The following is a 20,688-nucleotide window of genomic DNA, read 5'->3' as shown; positions in this document are numbered from 1 at the left end:
TGTTGGAAAATACCCTGTAAATAAATAGTGCAAACGATGACACTGAGTACTTCAGTGCTCCAACTCAAAACACAGCATGGGCTTATGATAGATTATAAAATACAAGAATGGATGAAAAGACATTTAAAAAACAAATCTCAGCATTCAGTGTCAAACCAATGTCCTTTAAGCACATGTTCTACACACGTCCAAAAGCATTTTCACAGTTTTTTCCTGGAATTGTGCCACTGAGGGAAACAGCTCAGGCCTCCACGTTCACTCACATATATATATATATATTTTATTATTTTAAAGTCTTATAATGGTCCAGAGTCTTTCCCCTTCGCCTTTGGAGAGGACTCAGGCCCGGGAAGTTTCTCCATAGGTGCGGGAGTGTTGTTCGCCAGAGCCGAGCCGAGTTTCTCGCGTTTCTTCTGCTTCATCCTGCGGTTCTGGAACCAGATCTTCACCTGCGTCTCGTTGAGCTCCAGACTGGCGGCGACCTCCACCCGTCGTGCCCGCGTCAGGTACTTGTTGAAGTGGAACTCCTTCTCCAGCTCGGTCAGCTGCTTGGTGGTGAAGTTGGTGCGGATCACGTTGTGCTGGCCGGGGACCCCGAACTCGGACAGGACCGCTGAGGAGAGAGCATGGATGAACGTGTGATGGAGGAAAAACATGGACCTCGTGGGACTAATGCGTGAGTAACAGATGATAATGAAAAAAGACCATGAGTAGAAAAAAACGGTACAAAGAGTTAGATGCCAAATATTTAGTTCAGAGCAATTTTGGTTAATTACATCAGCCGGGCTTTGTTTTTACGCACAGTGAGCCAGCGTTGCCCTCACAGATCCCACGACCTGTTCCTAAGCTGCACTTCATTGCACTAATTCTTAAATGAGTCCGAGGATGAACAAACCTGTTTTAGGAGGATTCCTCTTCACTTTCATCCAATCGAATGTTTTAGACGTTTCCTCCACAGGCTCCAAATCCTTCTCCTTACTCTGGGGCGGTAACCTTGTGTAAACACTGTCTGTGTATTCTTGCTGCCTCTGCTCTCCGTTACCAAAGTGCAGATAGTGGCCGCCGGCCGCCACCCCAGGCCCGCAGCTGTCCCCGGTGTAAGGGGCCATGTTTGTTCCGAGGGGTGAAACTTGCGCATGGATGAAGTTCCGGTCCTGCTCGGAGGCCAGGCCGTACTGGTGATGTCCGTACTCCAGAGGCGACCCATACATGGAGTTCCCCGGTGTGGAAAACTGCAGGTCCAAGTTGACGTGTGTCTGGTGGTGCAGGGGGAGGCCCGGAGTCTGGTGGGGCGCAGACGTCGTGGCGACCAAGCGGCCATCCGGTGCGTAGCTATCACTTGTTGCGCACGAGTTGGACGACATGTATCCGTGGTTTAAATTGTGGTATCCGGCCTTGGCACTGAAAATATTCGCTCCCCGGTTGCACACTGGGTAGTCTAAGTAGGAGTTCATCCTGGAGCCTTTGTTTGTTCTGAAGTGATAAAGGCTGAGCAGTCATTAATCGGTGCTCCCTGTGCCCTAACCTTCTAGGTAGTATGTCAAAGCTGTAAAACTGCCTTCCACCCTCATATCACCTTCCTGACACACCATGTGACCCGCTAAACGCCAATGGCAAAGACCTACAGCACTCTGTCAGGTCTGCGGGCTCGTCCATCACACGGCCTCGCATTTACATGACAAATGCTTCAATCAAACGCGCTCATCCATCTGATAAGAACACAAACACCAGGGCAAATTTTCCTGCTGCAGCGTGAGAGGGGCTCAGAGTGACAAATTTATGACAGTGAGAATTGTGGCAATATATGTATAACATATATAATAATGATGATAGTGTGTTTGTAATAATCATGGCCCCCAGAGGATTCAGGATACATGCAGGTTTTAATAATGTAATGATATCAAGAAATGGCTCAAATTAACTGAATTATTTCACGAAGTGCACAAATAATGTTTTTAGTTTTAATGTTTTAACCTTTTTATTTTTTTGGCCTCTAAGGTGTTATTAACTGTGTTGATTTATTTCCACCTTTTCGTTTAATGTACACATCTAAATCTCTCTCTTTCTAATTTTCTAAATACAGATTCAGTCAAAATGTTTATTATCTCATTACCAAAATACAGTAGTTCTGTGTTTTAACCCCGAAACCAGACAGACTGTGAATCAGACTGTTGTAAGGAGAGAGAAAAAGAGGCAGCGCAGAGGATCCAGTGATCCATCATGGCTCTTTTACAGATTGACAGTTTGTGTGGCCCACTTTGCCCATAAAAGAACAAAGACACATTTAAGAACCATACAGGCGCTTTTCTCTGGCTTCTATCTCTCTTGCTTGAGAGTTAACGACACTCAGGCTATAATGTAATATCTTCCAAAACCTATCACGTCCACAGCCATCCGTAAGGGCACTGTAATTAAGTACAGAGTTAATGTGATGCTGCAGAACTCAAGAGCTAATTAAGCTTTAAGAAGGAAACGGTGGATTTGCCATTTTACCAACGTTTTGGCTGAATTACAGTCGCCTGGCTCTTGGAGAAATATTTACTCAGGGGAGTGTTTTTTTATTTATTTATTTATTTATTCTACCTAAAAAAAACAACAGTTAACGTTTTAATTTGAGCCACGTGAGTTTGGATTGTAACGTTCCTGAAGAGGCTCATGCGTAAAAGTTACATAAAACAGTGGATTGAAAGGCTCCAGAGGAATAAATATGTGTAAATGCAAATAAATAAAAGTAGAGACTAATATTTAGATAATTAGTTCAATAAATAAAGAATAAAAACGCATGCTTCAAGACAGATCGGTCAAGTTTCGCCTCCATTAAGTAAAGTTTTTCGAGGATCTCGTCTGCTACAGATGAGTCAGTTTTGGAGCTCGCATGATTCTGTCCTGAGGAGAGCAGCAGCTCTGAGAGAAGAAGGAACCGTTCGCGTCCACGTTTTGGTTTGTTGTGTGCGCGCTGCCGTGCGTGTCGTACTGCACATCGAATTGCGGACCGTGCGTAAAGCCCAGAGCTGGATATTTGGAGTATTCTGCCGGGTACTGTGGCTGCTGCTGGGACTGGAGCGGCGGAGAGGCCGCCTGGTAATCCCCGCCCAGATGGACATAACCCAGGCTGGACAGAGTGGGGCTGCCCGGGGCGGAGGGGGAGGACGGGGGTGAGGAGGAGGACGTGATGAGGCCCTGCTGCCTCTCGTCCTTCTTCTGCTTCATCCTGCGGTTCTGGAACCAGATCTTGATCTGCCTCTCGTGCAGGTTGAGCAGACTGGCCATCTCCACCCGCCGCGGCCTGCACAGGTAGCGGCTGAAGTGGAACTCCTTCTCCAGCTCCACCAGTTGCGCGCTCGTGTACGCGGTGCGCGTCCGCTTGGAGGCCGGGGTCGCGCTTGGACACTTCTCGTTGACGGTGCAGTCTGTGCAGAAGAGAGAGAGAGAGAGAGAGAGGGGGGGTGGAAGATCAGAACCACTGAGTGGAGACTTTTCTGTCTCATCCTCCTTTTATTTGAATTCAAACTTTTGCATCTTATTTGACTGTTTTCAGTCATTTTCTGTCTGAGCCTCGTTCACTGTCAGTTCTCTGTTATTTTATTCCATTTATTCTAAACTTCCACGTGGACGCTGCGTAAAAAAAACAAAAATCACAGCGAACCTGCTCCAGAAACATCTGACATGAATAAATAATAATCAGCAGACGAATGAACAACAGGGCAGAAACAGTATAAACACCCAGAGACCGCACTGGGATATTTAACGAGTAAGTTATAGGTTGTAAACTCAACTTTGATGCAGTTGACATTGGAGAAAGATTTTTTAAATCAATCAAACGTTATTGCACTTTTCGTCCAAACGATAAAACACAAGAGCTTCACAGAACAAAAGCAATGAAACAATAAAAGGTGACAAAGATCATTTGTCTTTGTTTTTTTTAAAGTAGCATGTTCGAAATTTTTTACTTCTTTAAATCTATATTCTCTTTCTTAAATTTGACTGTACATTAAATGTATGATTTTTGTTTTAAATGTTAGAATATATATATATTTCTGCTAATAATAAATAATGTCCAGGCCTTACAGTGGAATCACATTTTCAAAAAGAAGCACTTAAAAACATTTTATATTTTCTCATCCATTTCTTCTTAATTGGTTTTTCTGCATGACCAATATTTTCTCTGCACTTTGTTTTGAAAAGAGCTAAACCAATGAATGTTTCTGTTGACTTTACTTTAAACTGTGGATCTGATGCAGAGCCGGTGTGTATTTATCAGCCTGCTTCGCCTGACTGGATTGAATTAATAGCTTCCGTGACCTTTTGAACCCGAGGATGGAAAATATGAGCTAATCTCCTCAATTAACTGTATCAGAGCTCATTAGAGGGCTCATAAATGAAAAGGCCTCATTTGGTAACTGGCCTCCTCTTCCTCCTCCTCCTCCTCCTCTTCTCCTTGGTGTCACACAAACCTGAGCTCCTCCTGCTGTGAGTCTCGTTGTGTCTCGACTCCTTCATCCAGGGGAAAATCTTTTTGCTCATGTTCAACTTTTGGTTTTGCTGCTTCGACCTCCGGGCGACCGTGCGCTCTAACGTCTCCACCTGCCCGGCCCCATGCTGGTGCTCTCCGGCCGCTTGGTGTGCGCATCCAAACCCGCTGCCGTCACGCACAGACCCGCTGCAGAGGGTGAAGTCTTGGTGGTGGTGCACGTTGCTTTTCTGCATCTCCATTGAAAGTGCACCGGGGGCCTCCCACCCTCCACTTTGACCTTACGACGCAGCGCTGGCAGCCAAATGTCACATGGCAGATTTCCAGAGAGCACCGGGCTGCTGGCCTGAGAGGGTCCAGAAAAAAACCACACAGAGAATCAGGGAGGAGACGACATGATCCATCTTATCAGCTCAATAGTGTCCTGACATGAATAGCTGAGCCTCTCCTGAGCAGAGAGGCGACGGAGAATTAAGAGCCTGGTGGAAATACACCTCCTGGCAAAAAACGCTTTGGGGGTAATCTTGTAAAACCTGCCCCAGAAAATATCATTTTTAATTATTGACCCCTCATTGGATCATGATATTTTGTTGAAACACACAAAAAAAAAACATGATTCCAGATTTTGAAACGAAATTATCACTTGAGACTATTCTTCTTCTCTTTTAAATAAAGCACCAGCCCTAATGGCAGCAATACGACAAACAGTAATAGTTATTAGCCTCAAATATAAACTGGCTAATTAAAAAGAAAATACATTTAATATTAATAAACAAACCAGATTTTTTAAATTCTGTTTTCAGTGGGTTTCTATAAGTGACCGCCCAGGCCTGTGACTGTGAACACATGAAAGTCTTTATTCACTCAATGGATCGTCCTGTCTGTAAAAAATGTAATGTTATGGAAGCTCATCCATCAAACACAAAATCAAACACGGGTCCATTGTGCTGCGCCGCGGCTGGTTTTAGGGCCTGGACCGAAACAAAATGCGATTAAAAGATGGAGTTGAACATCGTTACCGAGCTAAATGAAACCCTCTCTTCTTGTAGGAGTGAAACAGAAGCGGAGCGGAGAGGAGAAGTCTGGAGGCATGCAGCTTTATGAACTCTGGGTGAACCGCGGCTGGAGTCAGGCTCGTAAATCATAAAGACACATAACCGAGTCCGCGGCACAACACCCCGGCCGCCTTACCTTCCCCGCACCCACATTCATCCCGCACACAAACAGTCCTCACGGAAAACAGACGCCTCTCTCACCTCCGCGCGTTAGAATAATCCCCGCAGAGGAAGCGGCTCCTCTCCGGCTCCGGGTCGGATGATGTGACGCTGATGTGGCTTTGGGGGTGAAGCGGAGTGGACAGTGTTTCTCAGCTCACGCCGCCTTGCATAGCATTTCTGCAGGCTCTATGTGTGTGTGTGTGTGTGTAGGTGTGTGTGTGTGTGTGGCTATGTCTGTGTGTGTGTGTGTGTCCGTGCGTAAAAGGAATCCCTTTCTGCTGATCATGCAGGCTGACTTTCATGTGGTGATACCCATAGAAAGGAAAATGGCAAATTGATTCCAACTACATCTTCATTACAATCTGAGCAGAATGAAAATCCTGCAGCAGCGAAGTGACTCAACAGTAAAACTCGAGCCCAGTAGAAGTAAGGTCTGTGTCTCCACCAGACAGGAGCTGCTTTTTTTTTTTAATTCCACCCAGAAACACTCAACTTGCAAATACCTCAACAATTGTACCAACAAAGACGAAAAGGAATCCCTGCACGCAAGCTGGGTTTTATATAACAGCCATGGAAAGGAGGATCTTTGCGCATTTCTGTGCCAAATTGTCTTTAAGTACATCATCATAACAATCTGAGCCGAGTGAACATCCAGCAGCACCAACAGAGGGCTGGAGAAACTGAGATATTCTGGCACTGAACTCCATTTGAAGTGGATTTAAATAAGGATTAGTTTGTTGAGAAGTCGCCTCCTCACATCTGGACCACACCGGCTGCTATTTTTAAATCTCACCCGTGTGCGTGTGTGTGTGCGTGTGTGAGATATAGGCTGAGTGTCATATATGCTAATAGCCATAGAAAGGAATATTTTACGCATTCCTGTGCCAAATTGACCACAACTACGTCTTCATAACAATCTGAGCAGAATGAAAACCCGACAGCACTGAAGTGATTCAACACAGGAGGAGAAACTGAGCTAGTTTGGCACTAAACTCCCTTTTCAGCGGTTTTATATAAAGAAAACTGTTTGTTTTGAAGTCGCCTCCTCAAAACTGCCACGAGTGAAAAGCTGCTATTTTTATATTTCACACAGAAACACTCAAGTTGCGTTTTTTTTTTTTCCTCCTGCACATTTACACGAAGCCAGAGTTTTTCCCCTGGAACGTGTCCAGCGCTGGAACAATAAATTCAAACATCCCCCAATTCGGACCGATGCCAGCGATGCCATAAATTACGCAGCTAAAGAAAGCCATCAGTATTTGTTTTTACACACTCGCATACCAAGTGCTCTACGTCTTCTCTGTGTGTGTGTGTGTGATGAGATTTTTTTCTCCTTTTCTAATTTAAATGAGTGATCAGATGGACTCGTTTTAAAGAAGAGGGGACAGACACAGAGACACACAGACAGACAGCGTCCATTCAAAGTCTCTGTGCACATGTTGACACTGTGGTGATCTGGTTTAAAACGTGTCAAACGTCCCAGTGGGTCGATCGTCGCAGCTTTGATCTCTCAACCTCACGTTGCTCGATGGCTTTGATTGGCTGTGAAAGTTAATATTTAACTAAGAGGTTAATTCATGCAAATGGTCCGCGCCTGTGATCTGTGAGCCGTGAGCCGCAGCCGGAGTCTCAGAGAATCCAAACTGAGCAGATCCCAAAAGCTGCGTGATCCGTGTTTGGAGTTAGTTTGATCTGAAAGGTGGATGTGATCATAATGTCTCTGTTAAAAGGCTTCAACACGGTCATGTGATCAGTTTATTAGGAACACGTTTCTAAAAGTAATGCAGCAGCTCCTCGCTCCTCTTTTTAAAAAAAAAAATCAAATTTACACTTTTTAGTCTTAGAATTAACAGGAAATAACTCATTTGGATGTGTTTGGGTTACGTACTCCATAGTTCCAGGCAAGAAAATCACTTTATTACTCCACTACATTTATTTAAACGATAGTTAAGATTTTTACATTAAAAAAAACTAAAACTAAACATCAGAATTTAAAATTCTGTGTAAACTTGAATGCATCAGCAGCAAGAGTACAACACAAAGGTTATTTCTCTGCTTTGACTTGAGTGAATAATGTCATCACTTCCTCCACCGCTGCAGTTGTCATGGAGCAAACAACAATTAATAGTGACCTGACTCGGTGTGCTGATGAAGGCCATGAGAGGTGGCGTGGAGCTCGGGACATTTCCAGGATAAGTGGGTCTGATTGTGCCAAGAGTGTTTCGTCAAACACCTCAAACAGTCAAACAGTTCGTGGTGCTGCTGAACAGGATTGATTTAAAGCCGAGAGGGGTTCACAGTATTTTGTCCACCTCAGTTTATTTGCATGTCAGTGATGGAAGAACTCAGATTTATCTCTCAGGTAGAAGTGAGGAGTGCACTGGTGCTACAGTTTACTTAGGTGAAGAATTAAAAGTGCGGAACGTCCTGCTTCAGAATAAAGTATTATTGTGTATTTAATGTGCAGGAATCACTGAAGTGCAGCGTCTAGTGTCATTTTAACAGCTCTTGAATTTCCAGCATGAATCATTTAAACCTTTTCATCATCTGTGATGACGCATCACAATGAATTTGGTGTTTCTATTTTGTTAAGTAGTAAAAACGTAGTAGTTTGCTTCTGAAAACGTCGCGAAGCTGATGTATTAAAGTAGCAGGAAAAAGAAACAAAAAGTACAAGTACTTGAATCGTATTTCACCGCAGTACTTGTACCAGTACTACAGGATGCACAGGTGTCCCTAATAAACTGGCAACTTGGTGCACATGAGCCATAAATCTCTCAGATTGGCTCTAATGTGCAATAAAAAGTGACGTGTAAATACAAAGAAAATCAGCATTAAGTGCACGGTCTTAAAAAAGTCTAAACTGTCCTCTGATGTATGAGAGAATATGGAGGGGGGGGGGGGGGTGCAGATGGACGGACATGATAAGTCAGGGAATGGAGACACAGTGTAAATACACACTGTGCTGTACATGGCCTGTAGTTGTCATTCACATATGACAACATCCCTGAGTTGCACTTTATACGTCCCATCACTCCACCATCATGTGGTCGCCTGTCTCATCTGTGATGGACATGCACAGACACCCCCCCACCCCCACCCCCACCCCCACCCCTGCACTGCCTGCTGACAAATGCAGCTCTCTGCAACCTCTCTTGTCAATTAGCTGCAGGAACCACGTGTCTGCAGAGGAGGGGATTTATTGCTCCCAATCGATGAATAGAGACATTTGAATCAACAATGGCAGCGACTTCATTCCCCACAGAGAAGCAAAAACAAGTAAATAGAAAACGACAGGTGTTAATCTAATAAAAAATACATAGTTGGTATAAATAAATAGCCTCATAGCACAATTATAGTAAAAATAATTGGCAAACAAAATAGGTTTCCAGCTAAATCAAGATCAGTCAGTCGTAGAAATCCCTTACAAGCAGCATATTGACAGAAATAATACACGGTGATGTCAGTTTATTCATGTATTTGTACACTCACTCATCCTGTGGGAGGATAATAAACACATTTGTAGTAAAGCAAAAAATATTCCTTCACAGTTGCTGACAATTTTTAAACCTTAAATGTTTAAAAAGTCCTCACAGCTGTTTATAAGTATATTTAATTAACTATATAACTTTATTATTAAGGGTTTTAAACTCTAAATGTTCATTCACTGCAAACAGGGCGGGAGAAGTTGAAGTTTCTCACCTCCCACATGATTCTATCCTCAAATTAAACCCACACACTCGGCTCTCCTGTTAAAATACGTGTTTGTTAAACTTACAGTTTCTCTTTTTTGTCGTGGTCTCATCTTCTCCTCAGGACTGATCCTCCGTCCGCTGCGTTGGAGCAGTTTGGCGACGTCCTCCTCACGTTTCCCTGCAAACTCAAACTCCTCCTCGGCCTCAGACAGCGACAGTGGAGAAGAGACGTGAGTGATGACGAGGCGAACAAAGGCCACATTGAGGGGCCTGTCCTGCATCTTTAACAGATGTCATATTCTCCAACAAAAGAGAACACACACACACACACACGCACACACACGATCAAGGGTCAGCTCGAAGAGGGAAAACTTCAGAACTCCTCTTAAAAAGGATAAATTCAGTTACTCTAGTATTTTCTGGACGAGGTGAACGCTTTCTTCCAGGAGAAGTGTCGTCGCCTACATACTCCCCAAGACACGAATTTGTGGCTGCTGCTACATTTACACAAATTCGGATCTACAGGGTTTATATAGACGACAGGACGTCAGCCTCAGGCTGGAGGACAGAAGCTAAATGAATCATAACATCAAAAACAAGAGACACAGGATGTTTCTTCATTTGCAGTTGGAAGGATAATAACACTTATTTCACAATAATTCATCGAGTCAACTGTTGTAGATGTTAATAAAAGTTATAAATGGTAATAAGTGATTAATAAAAGGTTTATTCCACTGACTCTACATTATAAACGGGTGTAATCATCAAGTCAGCTGTAATAAATGCTAGTAAGTCATTAATAGTCATTATAAATGGTTAAGAAGTCCAAGTCTTTCATTCTAAATGTTAACAATCCATTAATACACATTATGAATGTTTACAAGTGATTAATAAAGGTGTGTAGTCCACCATTAAAAACAATAAGTCATTAAACGTTGTTATAAATACTAATACGTCAATTCTAAAGTGGTTTCATCCATCAAGTCTGTAGTTATAAATATGAATAAGTCATTTAAAGACCATTAGAAATATTAGTACTAGAAAGTTGTTATAAATAAAAGGTGAATAATAAAGTAGTTGGGATTTTACTTCACAAACTCATTTAAATTAAAATCTGCAGGAGTTTAGAGGATTTAAATTTTTCACAGGTGAAAAGGCTGAGAAATAAGATATGTTAATGAGAAATAATAAGAATTAAAGGAGCTGTAAAAATTAATTCAGTGGCGTTGAAGGTTATTTCCCTTTGAAATATTCCGCTGTGGATGTGTAAAGTAGAATAAAATAGAAATAACCAATAACAAGTGGCTCAAAATGCACCAGAGCTCAGAACTCCAGAATAATATAATTAATTTACTCTGATTATCATTATTATTATTATCATCTTAATCAGAATTAAACCAAACCCTGTGTTTTTTAATGAAAAGGCCAAAACCTGCAGTTCAGCCGTCCGCTCCCTGCAGCAGAAGCTAAAGCTGAATTCCACAGACACCTGAGGAGACGATGAACTGATGAACCTGCTCTGAGTGACACCATGTTTGTCTCTCTGCTCTTTCTCTGCAGCCTGCGCGCTCCCGAGGAGACGTGCCCGAGCCCAGAAAACCATCCATCACCAGGCCGGCCCGGTCTGAGGCGCCCTCTGCTGGAGGGGCAGCTGCATCACAGCCAGCAGCGGTGCGGTCACACACAGATTCCAGATGTTGAGAGTCTCCACCGTGACTCCAACCGCTGTCCCCGGAGACACGTGAGACAAGGTGACATTTCTGTTCCAGCACCGCGTCAGTCACATTCAATCCAATGCAAGAGGAGGTCACTTTGAAATACACAAAGATTTTCTCATTTTACTTTAATTTCAGAAATAAATACACTTTTCTCTTTCACGTTGGGTTTTAGAGAAAATGTTTCAGTGGATTGTTTTGAATTAACTGAGTTTGAAGTGAAGCTGCATCAGAATCACGTGTTTGAATTTGTCCCATTCTTATAATTTAAAGCATTTCAGGTCAGAAAGGAGAATTTTTTAATTTCAAGTAAATTCTATTTGTTCAAATTCAACGAACTGACTTTAGAATTGAAAGTGGAAACAAATTCAGCTCGTTTTACGGTTCGGAATTTTTTTTTTTTTAAAAACCCACAAACCCTCAAATTTAAATTATTTCATAGATTAAAAACATTCGAGTGTCTTTTTTTCACAGCGTGTGTTTGTGTCTTCGGATGGTGACACTGCAAAGTCTGGCAGCAGCAGTGCGCTTCCTCCTGACGCATCTGCGGCTGCAGTCTAACGTCGTCTCCTGACCCAGCGATGATCCCCGCCGCCATGAATTATGCATGAGATCCGGGTACAGATTACCTCTATCAATATGCAATACTCATTACGCTGCTTAAATTGCCACTTAACAGTTATGAATATGTGGGAAATGTCTGGGACACATTTAACCCAACCGCTGCTTTTAACTTTTTTTTTGATTTGGTAAAAAACCTGGGATGAGTTTTTAGTTTTTTTTGGGAGGGGGGGGGTAAATATTATTGCGCAGCTTTTAGATTCCTGAAGTTAAAAATGCTTTTGTTTTATGAGACGACGCTGAGGCGTTGGTTTCTTCATGTGGAGTCAGTGAAGCCTGCGTGAGTCCAGCTCGGAGTTGTCCGACACTTCACCTTTGGCCGCTCGGTGACTCGGCACAGAGAAATAAATCACTGCAGGAGCTCGCTCAAGTTCGTGTCACTGCAGCAACACAAAGCCTCTTAAATACACTTCAACCCACACGAGCAGCTTTTTAAAATCCAAAACATTTTGTTGTTGGAAAATTAAATCCTTTATATTTGACACTCGGGTGTTTCCAGCTGACGAGCAGAGAAAGAAGCTTTAAACACTTAATAATAGAAAAACAGAGAAAGTGTGTAATAAGCTCTTATTTTCTTCTTGCAGGTAAAAATGTGGAATTAATCTCTTTGGAGTGTAAATTTACTTCAAGTGCAATTTGCTCCAAGAATAAAAATTTTAAAAAGTTGATATTTTAAAAAAATAAAAAATGTAAGGAGCCACTTTTTGATTTTATTTTTTATTTATCTAATGGGAACAGTTATTTTATAAGTTCAGACTCAAACGAACTGAAACCGACTGGACACCGCTTCCTTCCCCAGTCCAGCCTTTCCAGTCCCATCCACGCAGTTAAGCCGTCACTTTCATTCAAGGTTGTGAATTATATAGTACATTGTCTACTCCCCAAAACCATAAAACCAACTTTATGGACCTCACGTGACTTTTCACAGTCTGTAAGTAATATAGGTCTATACAATCTTTGGTAAGGGGGGATTTTTACCAACTTCAGCTCTGTCTATACCTGTAAGCCAAAGCTATACTCTTTCTTTTTTTGGGGGGTGCGATTTTATCACCAATATTCCCTCGTGCCAAACACGCATCTCGCTGCAAAGAGGTCACAAGAGGTAAGTTTGTTTTTTTTAATTTATATAAAAGTTTTCTCTTCAGCTCTGGTTTGTAAAAATATAGTTTTCCATGTGTTGTTGTTTTTTAAAAAACTAACCCTGCAGGTTAATCATTACTGAGGCTAAATCCAACTTTACGCTCCTCAGAAACACGCCTGTGTTTTTTTTCTTTTCTTATTCTCATGGACAACACAGTCGAGACACGTTCAAAGCAATGGAGAGAAACTTTTATTTTTTTTTTCAAAGCGCTATGAGTTCACTCACAAATACAAAAAGCTCATTGGCGAGGAAACACCAGAAAAAGGAAGGAAACAGCTCACATCACCGCCACAGAAGAACCCTTTGCACTAAAAATTCATCACATTGACAGGTTGGATACATTTGCATTGCTCATAATTAGCTCTAAACAATAATAACAGATGCACAAAATGTCCTAGAGCTACACATCGGCTTGTTTCTGAAGGTTTATGGACGTTAAGCATCGAAAATAGCAGTAAAAGTTACACTAAAGCGCTTTGAATGGCCTCCGGATACATTACATTCAATGAAGAGCAGCATATGGTTTGGAAACTTTTCTTTTTCCTCCTTATTTTGTTGTCGTTTTAGTTTTTTTTTTTTTAGTTTTTTTTTTAACTGTACAATGAATTGGACTCCTGTTAGACCGGAAACAAGTCACAATAAAGAGCTCAAGTTTTAAACACCTTCAAGAGACAGAGAGCAAAGAGCATGGACAAGTTATACCCCCAGTAATATTTACATCTTCTTTTACATCTAAGCTAATCATAGTACAACAGTCAACTGAAAACATTGGAACACCACAGAATACTTCTTCTTCTTCTTCTATCACAATAACATGCTGGAAGGTGCTGCGCTTTCAATAGCTTTACAGTACTCATGGATTTCTTTCTTGGTTTCTCTTTTTTTTTCTTCTTCTTTTATTGTAATTATCATTATGATGAATCTTTTTTTTTTTTTTTTTAACACTTTCCCCAAAAGTTATTCAGTTGTGGAAGGCGCTGCCTCCCGTCACCAGGCTCATGCTTTTCAGTTTATTGTCCTTCTTCCACTTCATCCTGCGGTTCTGAAACCAGATTTTGATCTGTCTTTCGGAAAGACACAGGGCGTGGGCTATCTCTATCCTCCGCCGTCTGGTTAGGTACCTATTGAAGTGAAACTCTTTCTCCAGCTCTAGCGTCTGGTAGCGGGTGTACGCGGTTCGGGCCCTTTTCCCGTCAGGTCCAGTCATATCTACAATTTTACAGAAAACCCAGACAATTAGCAACTGCACCGCACAACACACACACAGGTGGGTATTTGAGTAGTTTGGCTGCTGGACGTATTTGGGCTACAGACAGAGAGAGGGGTCACCACATGAAATGAGCTGGTGCAGGGGAGGTGGAGGAGGTGGAGGAGCATGCAACCAACACGACACATAACAACACTCACACGCCACGGGTGTTATCGCCGTTGTCTTATTATTATTATTATCATCATTATTATTATCATCATCATCTCCAGATCTCGCCATCAGCCCTTTGCGCATTTTACGCACAATTTTAAAGAGAAGCCCAGATCCACATCTCTCTGCGCACCATCATCCTCGCGGTGCTCCGGCTCCAGCTGCAGTTAACCTGGAGCCGCCGAGAGCACACGGTCCCACAAAGACTCCACAAACACCATCCACACAACCAGAGCTGCGCACTCATGCAACACCGCACAGATTCATCAGCGTGACACCCGGCAGAACTTAAACATTATGAGATGCGTAAATATACCATGGCTTATGTGCAGTTTCCGCATCCAGGGGAATATCTGTGGCGTTTGGCAATCGTTAGATGTGGGAGTGGAGGAGGTGGCGTTGGGTTCCTGGTGCTGCTGCTGCGCCCGCGGTGCCGTGCTGGAGCCGCCGCCGCTGCTGTGCGCGCCCTCCTCGGTCTCGGAGGCGACGGTGGCGTCCTCGATCTCCGTGAAATGAGCGCTGTTGCTTTTGTTCAGCGCGCCGCCGCCCGAGGTCGCGCCCCGGTCAGACGGGGGAGAGGGGCTTTTTAGTTCCAGCGGCTCCCGGCTGGCCGTGGCGCACGACGGCGGCACCGGATCTGGGGACGAGAGCGAGCAGTTGGGCGTCTGTCTGTAGCGGGCGTCCGGACCGAATCCCCGGGCATCCTCTCTCACGGCCCCGAAGTGGCCGCCGGTGTTGGTGCGGTTCACGGTTAGGTCCATGCCATTGTAGTTGTAGCCGAAAGACCCGGAGTGCATGGTGCCAGGGTCTCTGAAGGAGCCGCTCACAGCGCCGTTAGTCCCATAATTTAGTAACTGATAGTCGGAGCCATTTGGATAGCGCCCTGAGAACGAGTTTACAAAGTAAGAGCTCATTTGCTTGGATTTTTAAAGCCTCGATTTGTAGATCTTTGTCGCTATAATCCTGTGTGTTTGCACGATTTATGGACGCAATCATGAATTATAAGCAATGAAGCCCTACTGTACTTTGCCAGGTATGCGGCCAAATATGGGAGAGCGTTCCGGAATCACGTGCCTTTGTTGACCAGTCGTAAATCCTCTCTGATGACTTCGAGAGGTAATTCATGCTCCATGGTTACAAATGATGACGAAATAATGGTCGTTAGGCTCCAGTCAATGGTGCCTCCCCGCTGCGCCCCGAGAGCCGTGCGTGCAGAGAGCGCCATCTTCCGGCGGCAGCTGGCAGTGCTCCGCCGGGACGCGCTGTCATCCATCATTTATGTAACGCGCGGATCGTCCAGGCCACAAAAGGCTCAGGTGACAAACTGACACGGACCTGCCGGCACTTTGACGCGCTCTGTGCCAAACTGGGAAGTTTAATTGAATCTTCGCTCTGCGTTTATGGGAATTTCTAGGTTTATGATTTCACAACACCCGAGAATAATACCATAAAAAAATAAACCAGCTTCTTATTAATATAATATAAGTTTGGTTTTTTTTCCTTGAGTATAAAAGACACCACGAGATTTTCCAATATACATCAAAAAGCCTTTATTTTCTATGTACAATTTCCTAAAGAAAATATTGCACACGATATCCAGATGTGCATCGAACACATGGTGAACAACAATAAATAACACATTGTCTCATCTGTACAAATTGGTGAGTGGATGATGGCACAGCTGTAAACAACGAGACGAGCATAGGACAACTACAGCACAAGAAGTACAGTGAAGGACGAAGCCTGGTTTAATGGCACGAGGAAGAAATAATAATAATAATAATAACAGAATTAAACTCAGGAGGCCTGTAGTCATGAGGTAACAACATTGTCCAAAACCAAACACTACAAATTATTTACATTTTGGCGGATTTTTGCATAGTCCTCTAAATAAAGACACGAGCACAAGGACAGACAGAGGAGGACCTGATTCAAACCTAATGCAGACATTATCACCGTGCTATCACTCTACACGTCTCTAACATGGGGTTTGCAGCACTTCATCTACAGAGAAATTATACATTTGATTTTTATTTTATTTTTTTATTTTATTTCTGTGCGCCAGTGTCCCTTTAGCTCTTCTTCTCCGCCTGCTCCTCCTCCTCCGGTGTCTTTGAGGGGTTCAGGAGTTTGTTCTCCTTTTTCCACTTCATCCTGCGGTTCTGGAACCAGATTTTGATCTGTCTCTCCGTCAGACACAGGGCGTGGGAGATCTCTATCCGGCGCCTCCTGGTCAGGTAGCGGTTAAAGTGGAACTCCTTCTCCAGCTCCAGGGTCTGGTAGCGGGTGTAGGTCTGTCGGCCCCTGCGGCCACTGCTGCCGAACGGGCCTGGAACCAGAAAGTGGATTCATGAGTCAATAAGCAAAATGTTTGGCTCGAGTGAATGTCCAAAGTGTTGGGGGGGGGATCTACCTGAAACTGCACTCAAAATCTGTAGTGGTGTCTCTGAAAAAATACAATAGAGTGGAAATTTAGTCTATTGCAGCTCTAAATCACAGACTTATGCAAATATTAAATTCTAATGTTAATGAATTGGGATATTTTCATAAACTGTACTTTGTTCTATACGATATATATTTAAAATACTTGTATTCCATTCATATAAAAGCCTCTTCTAGATATACGCATGTGTCTGAGGATGGGCCTCAGTATCTCATATTCATTTTAATAAAAATATATATTCTATTATATCCTTATATTCCCCAATCATATGACTTTATTGTGCTCGTGACTTCTTATAATCATCTCTAACTATATTTAAAATCCCTCTCAAGGATTTAGTTCACGTGCTTGTCCATAATCTGAATGACCTGGTGCGTAAAAGTGGCATAAAGCTGAATCCCCTCAGTAAATTGTTCTGTGACACCAAAGAGTCAAACTTTGTTAAACTGCTCAGCCTCTTGTGTTGTTTTCTTATTCACACACTGAACATCATTTAATTGTGTTTGACATTTAATTGGCTCCAGAAAGTTGTGTGTTTTTTTGGTGATATTTCTGAAAAGGGCCCAGTCTGAGGACGTGTGCCATCAAAGTTTGGAGCTCGGGTGATGCAGGCCCAAGCTGTGTGTGCGTGCGTGTGAGTACGTGCACGTGTGGTCGATGTGATGATGTAGTCGCTGAAGCCCTGAAGGCGCAGGAAAGATCCGTGCGCAGTGATATTACAAACTATGTGCGTGTCTTTGAGCATCTCATCTCTCCACGCACTCTTTGTAAATGTTAAGCTAAATGTGCGGGTGCGTGTGACGCGCTCCGCAGCTGACAGGTAACTCTGGGGCTCGGCGTGCGCACTTCACGCACCTCCTGCACCTCCGGGCACCGGGACAACAACACGGCTAAACGTCTGGTACTCACCGGCGGAGCAGGCGTTCATCCTCTGCATCCACGGGTAGATGAGAGTGGAGGACTTGTCGTCGATGCCGCCGCCCATGCTGACACTCTGCTCCGGGCACTCGGCTTTGCGCTGCTGGTGCTCCTGAGTGACAAACAGCGGCTGGTCCTCGCGGCTCGAGAAGGCGCACGAACCCTCCGCGTCCTTGTAGAAAGTCCCCACCGGGTTGTAGTCGCAGGCGGCTCCGCCACCGGCCCGGCCGTAGATGGCCGCGGCCGCTGCGCCCGTCTGCTGGTAGTAGGACGCCGGGTAAACCTTCTCCTGCATGTTGGCTGCTGCTCCATATGTGGCCGCGCTGGAGTAGTGTCTTAACGGATCCGTGTATCCCGAGGAATAGAGCGGTATCTGACCCAGGAGAGAGTCCTGTCCTCCCGGTAGAGACACGGGAAAAGTTGAGTTAACAAAATAGGAACTCATTGGGTGGACAACGGGGTGTATATACTCCGGAGGAATATGATTTGTTGTCTTTTATAGTCCAAGTGGTTTTGCCATTACTTTATCGGAGATTTGGTTTTTGCTGAGAGGGGGGGTTGTGAGGTGCCACTGAACACGGAGGGGAAGTGTACCATCTGATCAACCTCTGGCCAATCACCGCCGTCTGCGCTTGCACTATTGCACCCATGGGGGGCTCTTGTTGCGCGCAGGGGTCCCCGGTGCGTCGAGGCGAAGCGCGCGGGTCTGTGGGTCTTTACGCACGCGCGTACACGGACGCTACGACTCTTATAGAAATGCAAATACACAAAAAAAACAGACAACACACTGCAAATGTGAACTGTGCATGAAATAACACGCGATTTGCGCAAAAGCAGCCCAGTGAAACAGAAGGAGTCATAAACAAGCTCTGGTGCGCAAATGATCCCTCCCTCTCTCCCTCTCTCTCTGCCTCCCCCCCTCACTCTTTCTCTTGCTCTCTCTCTCTCACACACACACACACACACACACACACACACACACACACACACACACACACACACACACACTAATGCAACAACAATAAGAAAAAACACCAAACACTTTGCGCATTATTTCCCTTTACGCACAGATTACATCCACTCTGTTTGCATCTCTGCCTCAAACCTGCACTTGTACCGTTTTTCAAATAATCCATCGTCACTGACAGACACACAACAACACAACACACACAACCGTGTTTCTAATGCAGCAACGAAGCCTCACACCAACTGTTCATCGATAATGTTGATGTTCTACTGTCTTTACAAAGGTGTGAGCTCGTCCTGGTCGGACACACACACACACACACACACACACACACACACACACACACACACACACACACACTGATCAATAGACACTAAACTCCAAAACCTGTGTAAGTACAAATATCTGATGTGAGTCTCAGTGAATATTATGATAATAATAATATCATGAACATTAGTATTCATTCATTTTAAGCCTTTTTTAAAATTAATTTCCCCCTTTTTAGGATTTTCATGAACAAAAACAAAGAGATTTGCTTCGTGATTTCTATTTATAATCTTTATTTTTTCCATGTAGATTATTTTTTATCTATTTAAGCAACGAAATAAAGCGCAGTGTTGATTAAAATCTTAAATTCGTTGCAGTGATTCAAATAAATTAGACAGAAAAAATAAATGTTTCTTTGGCATCAGACCAGAAAAACTGAGTAGTCCTGATTTCACCTTTGATAATCTGGTTCTCTGGGTAAAGTTGGGTTTTATTTCAGATGACTCGCTGTAGAAACACTTTCAAACTGTGAAATCCTCATTATTTGATCTGGAACGAACAGAACCGGCGCCGCCTCTGGACCAGGCCGCAGCTCCTGCAGCCTCACGAGGCTCAAACACACAAAACTAAACTAACTCCACTGAAACACACGTGATTTAATATTCACAATAAAAAGAAATCTGATTTATTTCACAGGATGCGTCAGATGAGACACAGACAAGCTCCAGAAATCCTGCAAAACCTTGAATCTGAACATTATTATTACTCATTTCTATTTGTATTAAACACAAGGTCAGTAATTATATTAATATAAAAACTGGGAAATCAAATAAAGGCGGAAAAGCTCGACGAGGAGACACCGCCGTGCTTTCAACATAAAACACCTCTGACGTGGTTTTTCAGAATAAAACCGACAAAATGAAATAATGTCAAATATCATCAGATGTTTGAAACAGTTTAAAATGTAGAAGATGTTTTTTTTAAACCGTGTCTCAGGTGCGTTAGGCCTCGGGACCACCACCACCACCACCACCATCAGGCCTGGAAACCAGAAACCATCACATCACATCCAGAGTCCACATCAGGCCTCAAACCCTCAACATCTGTCTGCTCACAACATCTGTCTGCTCACAACATCTGTCTGCTCACAACATCTGTCTGCTCACAACATCTTTCTGTTTTCACTCGTTTCAGGTCGAATCCTGCTTCAGCAGCTTCTCTCTGGTTCTACGCCGACTGAGCAGCAGTGGTTTGTGAATCGCTCACACCAACGCAACACAGAGGAAGACGCAGCGGGACGGTTTGTGGATAATCGACATTTTTCTGTGCGCCAGTCTTTCTCTCATTTGCAGACAGAAAGCCCCGGACACACGGTGACAGTTCGGGCAGAGCAGAGCTGCAGCGGCGCTTGAGCTCAGTTCATCGCCGCCGCATGAGACACACGGTGCTCTTACCTTTTGTTGATAATCCATCATGTCCGGTGTGAGGCTGCCCACTCCCGAGTCCTCCCGGCCTCCTCTCCCCCTGCAGATCCGCCACTTGGCTCAGGTGATTTCATCCAAGTAATCACGCCACCGTCCAGGAGCGTGACGCTGCCTCATTTTTTACTCACACACAGCAACACAAAGTGCGGGCACATCAACATGGCGACGCGCACAGCCTCCATCATGGAACGTTACGCACCTTTTTACTCAGCCGCCACAACCAACACGCGCGTAATGCAAATACAAACGAGTCGAGAAAAGGTTGTGTTACGAGTGTTAAGTGGATGAGCGGTGGAAAACAGCAGCTGCGATACAACCTCATGGGAAAT

General features: G+C 43.9%; 4 protein-coding genes and 1 long non-coding RNA gene across 8 annotated transcripts; 1 reads left to right on the top strand and 4 right to left on the bottom strand.

Moving 5' to 3' along the window:
* Positions 1–142: 142 nt before the first annotated feature.
* On the bottom strand, positions 143–1,587 carry hoxb1b (homeobox B1b). Its single transcript, XM_020106567.2, has 2 exons — positions 896–1,587; positions 143–613 (listed from the first exon to the last, which is right to left on the bottom strand). Exons 1-2 carry the CDS (start codon positions 1,452–1,454, stop codon positions 297–299), a joined length of 876 nt encoding a protein of 291 aa, XP_019962126.2. The 5' UTR covers positions 1,455–1,587; the 3' UTR covers positions 143–296.
* On the top strand, positions 1,204–11,066 carry LOC138406017 (uncharacterized). The gene is made up of 3 exons (XR_011239681.1): positions 1,204–1,324; positions 9,505–9,613; positions 10,944–11,066. It is a non-coding gene; the product is annotated as an uncharacterized lncRNA (long non-coding RNA).
* Positions 2,755–9,603, bottom strand: LOC109641966 (homeobox protein Hox-B3-like). The gene is made up of 3 exons (XM_020106569.2): positions 9,467–9,603; positions 4,455–4,817; positions 2,755–3,410 (listed from the first exon to the last, which is right to left on the bottom strand). The coding sequence occupies exons 2-3, from the start codon at positions 4,711–4,713 to the stop codon at positions 2,848–2,850; spliced, it is 822 nt and encodes a 273-aa protein (XP_019962128.1). The 5' UTR covers positions 4,714–4,817; positions 9,467–9,603; the 3' UTR covers positions 2,755–2,847.
* Positions 11,067–13,026: 1,960 nt separating the features above from the next.
* Positions 13,027–15,571, bottom strand: hoxb5b (homeobox B5b). The gene is made up of 2 exons (XM_020106568.2): positions 14,597–15,571; positions 13,027–14,069 (listed from the first exon to the last, which is right to left on the bottom strand). The coding sequence occupies exons 1-2, from the start codon at positions 15,192–15,194 to the stop codon at positions 13,822–13,824; spliced, it is 846 nt and encodes a 281-aa protein (XP_019962127.1). The 5' UTR covers positions 15,195–15,571; the 3' UTR covers positions 13,027–13,821.
* Positions 15,572–15,815: 244 nt separating this feature from the next.
* hoxb6b (homeobox B6b) lies at positions 15,816–20,671 on the bottom strand. 4 transcript variants are annotated; one of them, XM_069517189.1, is made up of 4 exons: positions 20,330–20,669; positions 17,633–18,428; positions 16,694–16,726; positions 15,816–16,609 (listed from the first exon to the last, which is right to left on the bottom strand). In XM_069517189.1, exons 2-4 carry the CDS (start codon positions 18,084–18,086, stop codon positions 16,353–16,355), a joined length of 744 nt encoding a protein of 247 aa, XP_069373290.1. In that variant the 5' UTR covers positions 18,087–18,428; positions 20,330–20,669; the 3' UTR covers positions 15,816–16,352. The 4 variants fall into 4 exon arrangements, with proteins under 4 accessions (XP_069373290.1, XP_069373289.1, XP_069373291.1 ...); XM_069517188.1 differs by having other exon boundaries at positions 17,633–18,388; XM_069517190.1 differs by having other exon boundaries at positions 17,633–18,032.
* Positions 20,672–20,688: the final 17 nt, after the last annotated feature.

The sequence above is a fragment of the Paralichthys olivaceus genome, chromosome 21 (assembly GCF_024713975.1).
Source record: "Paralichthys olivaceus isolate ysfri-2021 chromosome 21, ASM2471397v2, whole genome shotgun sequence".
Lineage (NCBI taxonomy): Eukaryota > Metazoa > Chordata > Actinopteri > Pleuronectiformes > Paralichthyidae > Paralichthys > Paralichthys olivaceus.
This window is presented reverse-complemented; position numbering and strand designations above follow the sequence as displayed.

Excerpts from the sequence above, each read along its gene's own strand:
- hoxb1b (XM_020106567.2), bottom strand. The coding sequence starts at position 1,454 with ATGAACTCCTACTTAGACTACCCAGTGTGCAACCGGGGAGCGAATATT. Across the intron at positions 614-895 it reads GAGGAATCCTCCTAAAACAG|CGGTCCTGTCCGAGTTCGGG; the intron begins GTTTGTTCATCC and ends CTCTCTCCTCAG.
- LOC109641966 (XM_020106569.2), bottom strand. The coding sequence starts at position 4,713 with ATGGAGATGCAGAAAAGCAACGTGCACCACCACCAAGACTTCACCCTC. Across the intron at positions 3,411-4,454 it reads TCACAGCAGGAGGAGCTCAG|ACTGCACCGTCAACGAGAAG; the intron begins GTTTGTGTGACA and ends TCTTCTGCACAG.
- hoxb5b (XM_020106568.2), bottom strand. The coding sequence starts at position 15,194 with ATGAGCTCTTACTTTGTAAACTCGTTCTCAGGGCGCTATCCAAATGGC. Across the intron at positions 14,070-14,596 it reads GAAACTGCACATAAGCCATG|ATATGACTGGACCTGACGGG; the intron begins GTATATTTACGC and ends GTAAAATTGTAG.
- hoxb6b (XM_069517189.1), bottom strand. The coding sequence starts at position 18,086 with ATGAGTTCCTATTTTGTTAACTCAACTTTTCCCGTGTCTCTACCGGGA. Across the intron at positions 16,727-17,632 it reads GATGAACGCCTGCTCCGCCG|AGACACCACTACAGATTTTG; the intron begins GTGAGTACCAGA and ends GTATTTTTTCAG. Across the intron at positions 16,610-16,693 it reads GATTTTGAGTGCAGTTTCAG|GCCCGTTCGGCAGCAGTGGC; the intron begins GTAGATCCCCCC and ends TTCTGGTTCCAG.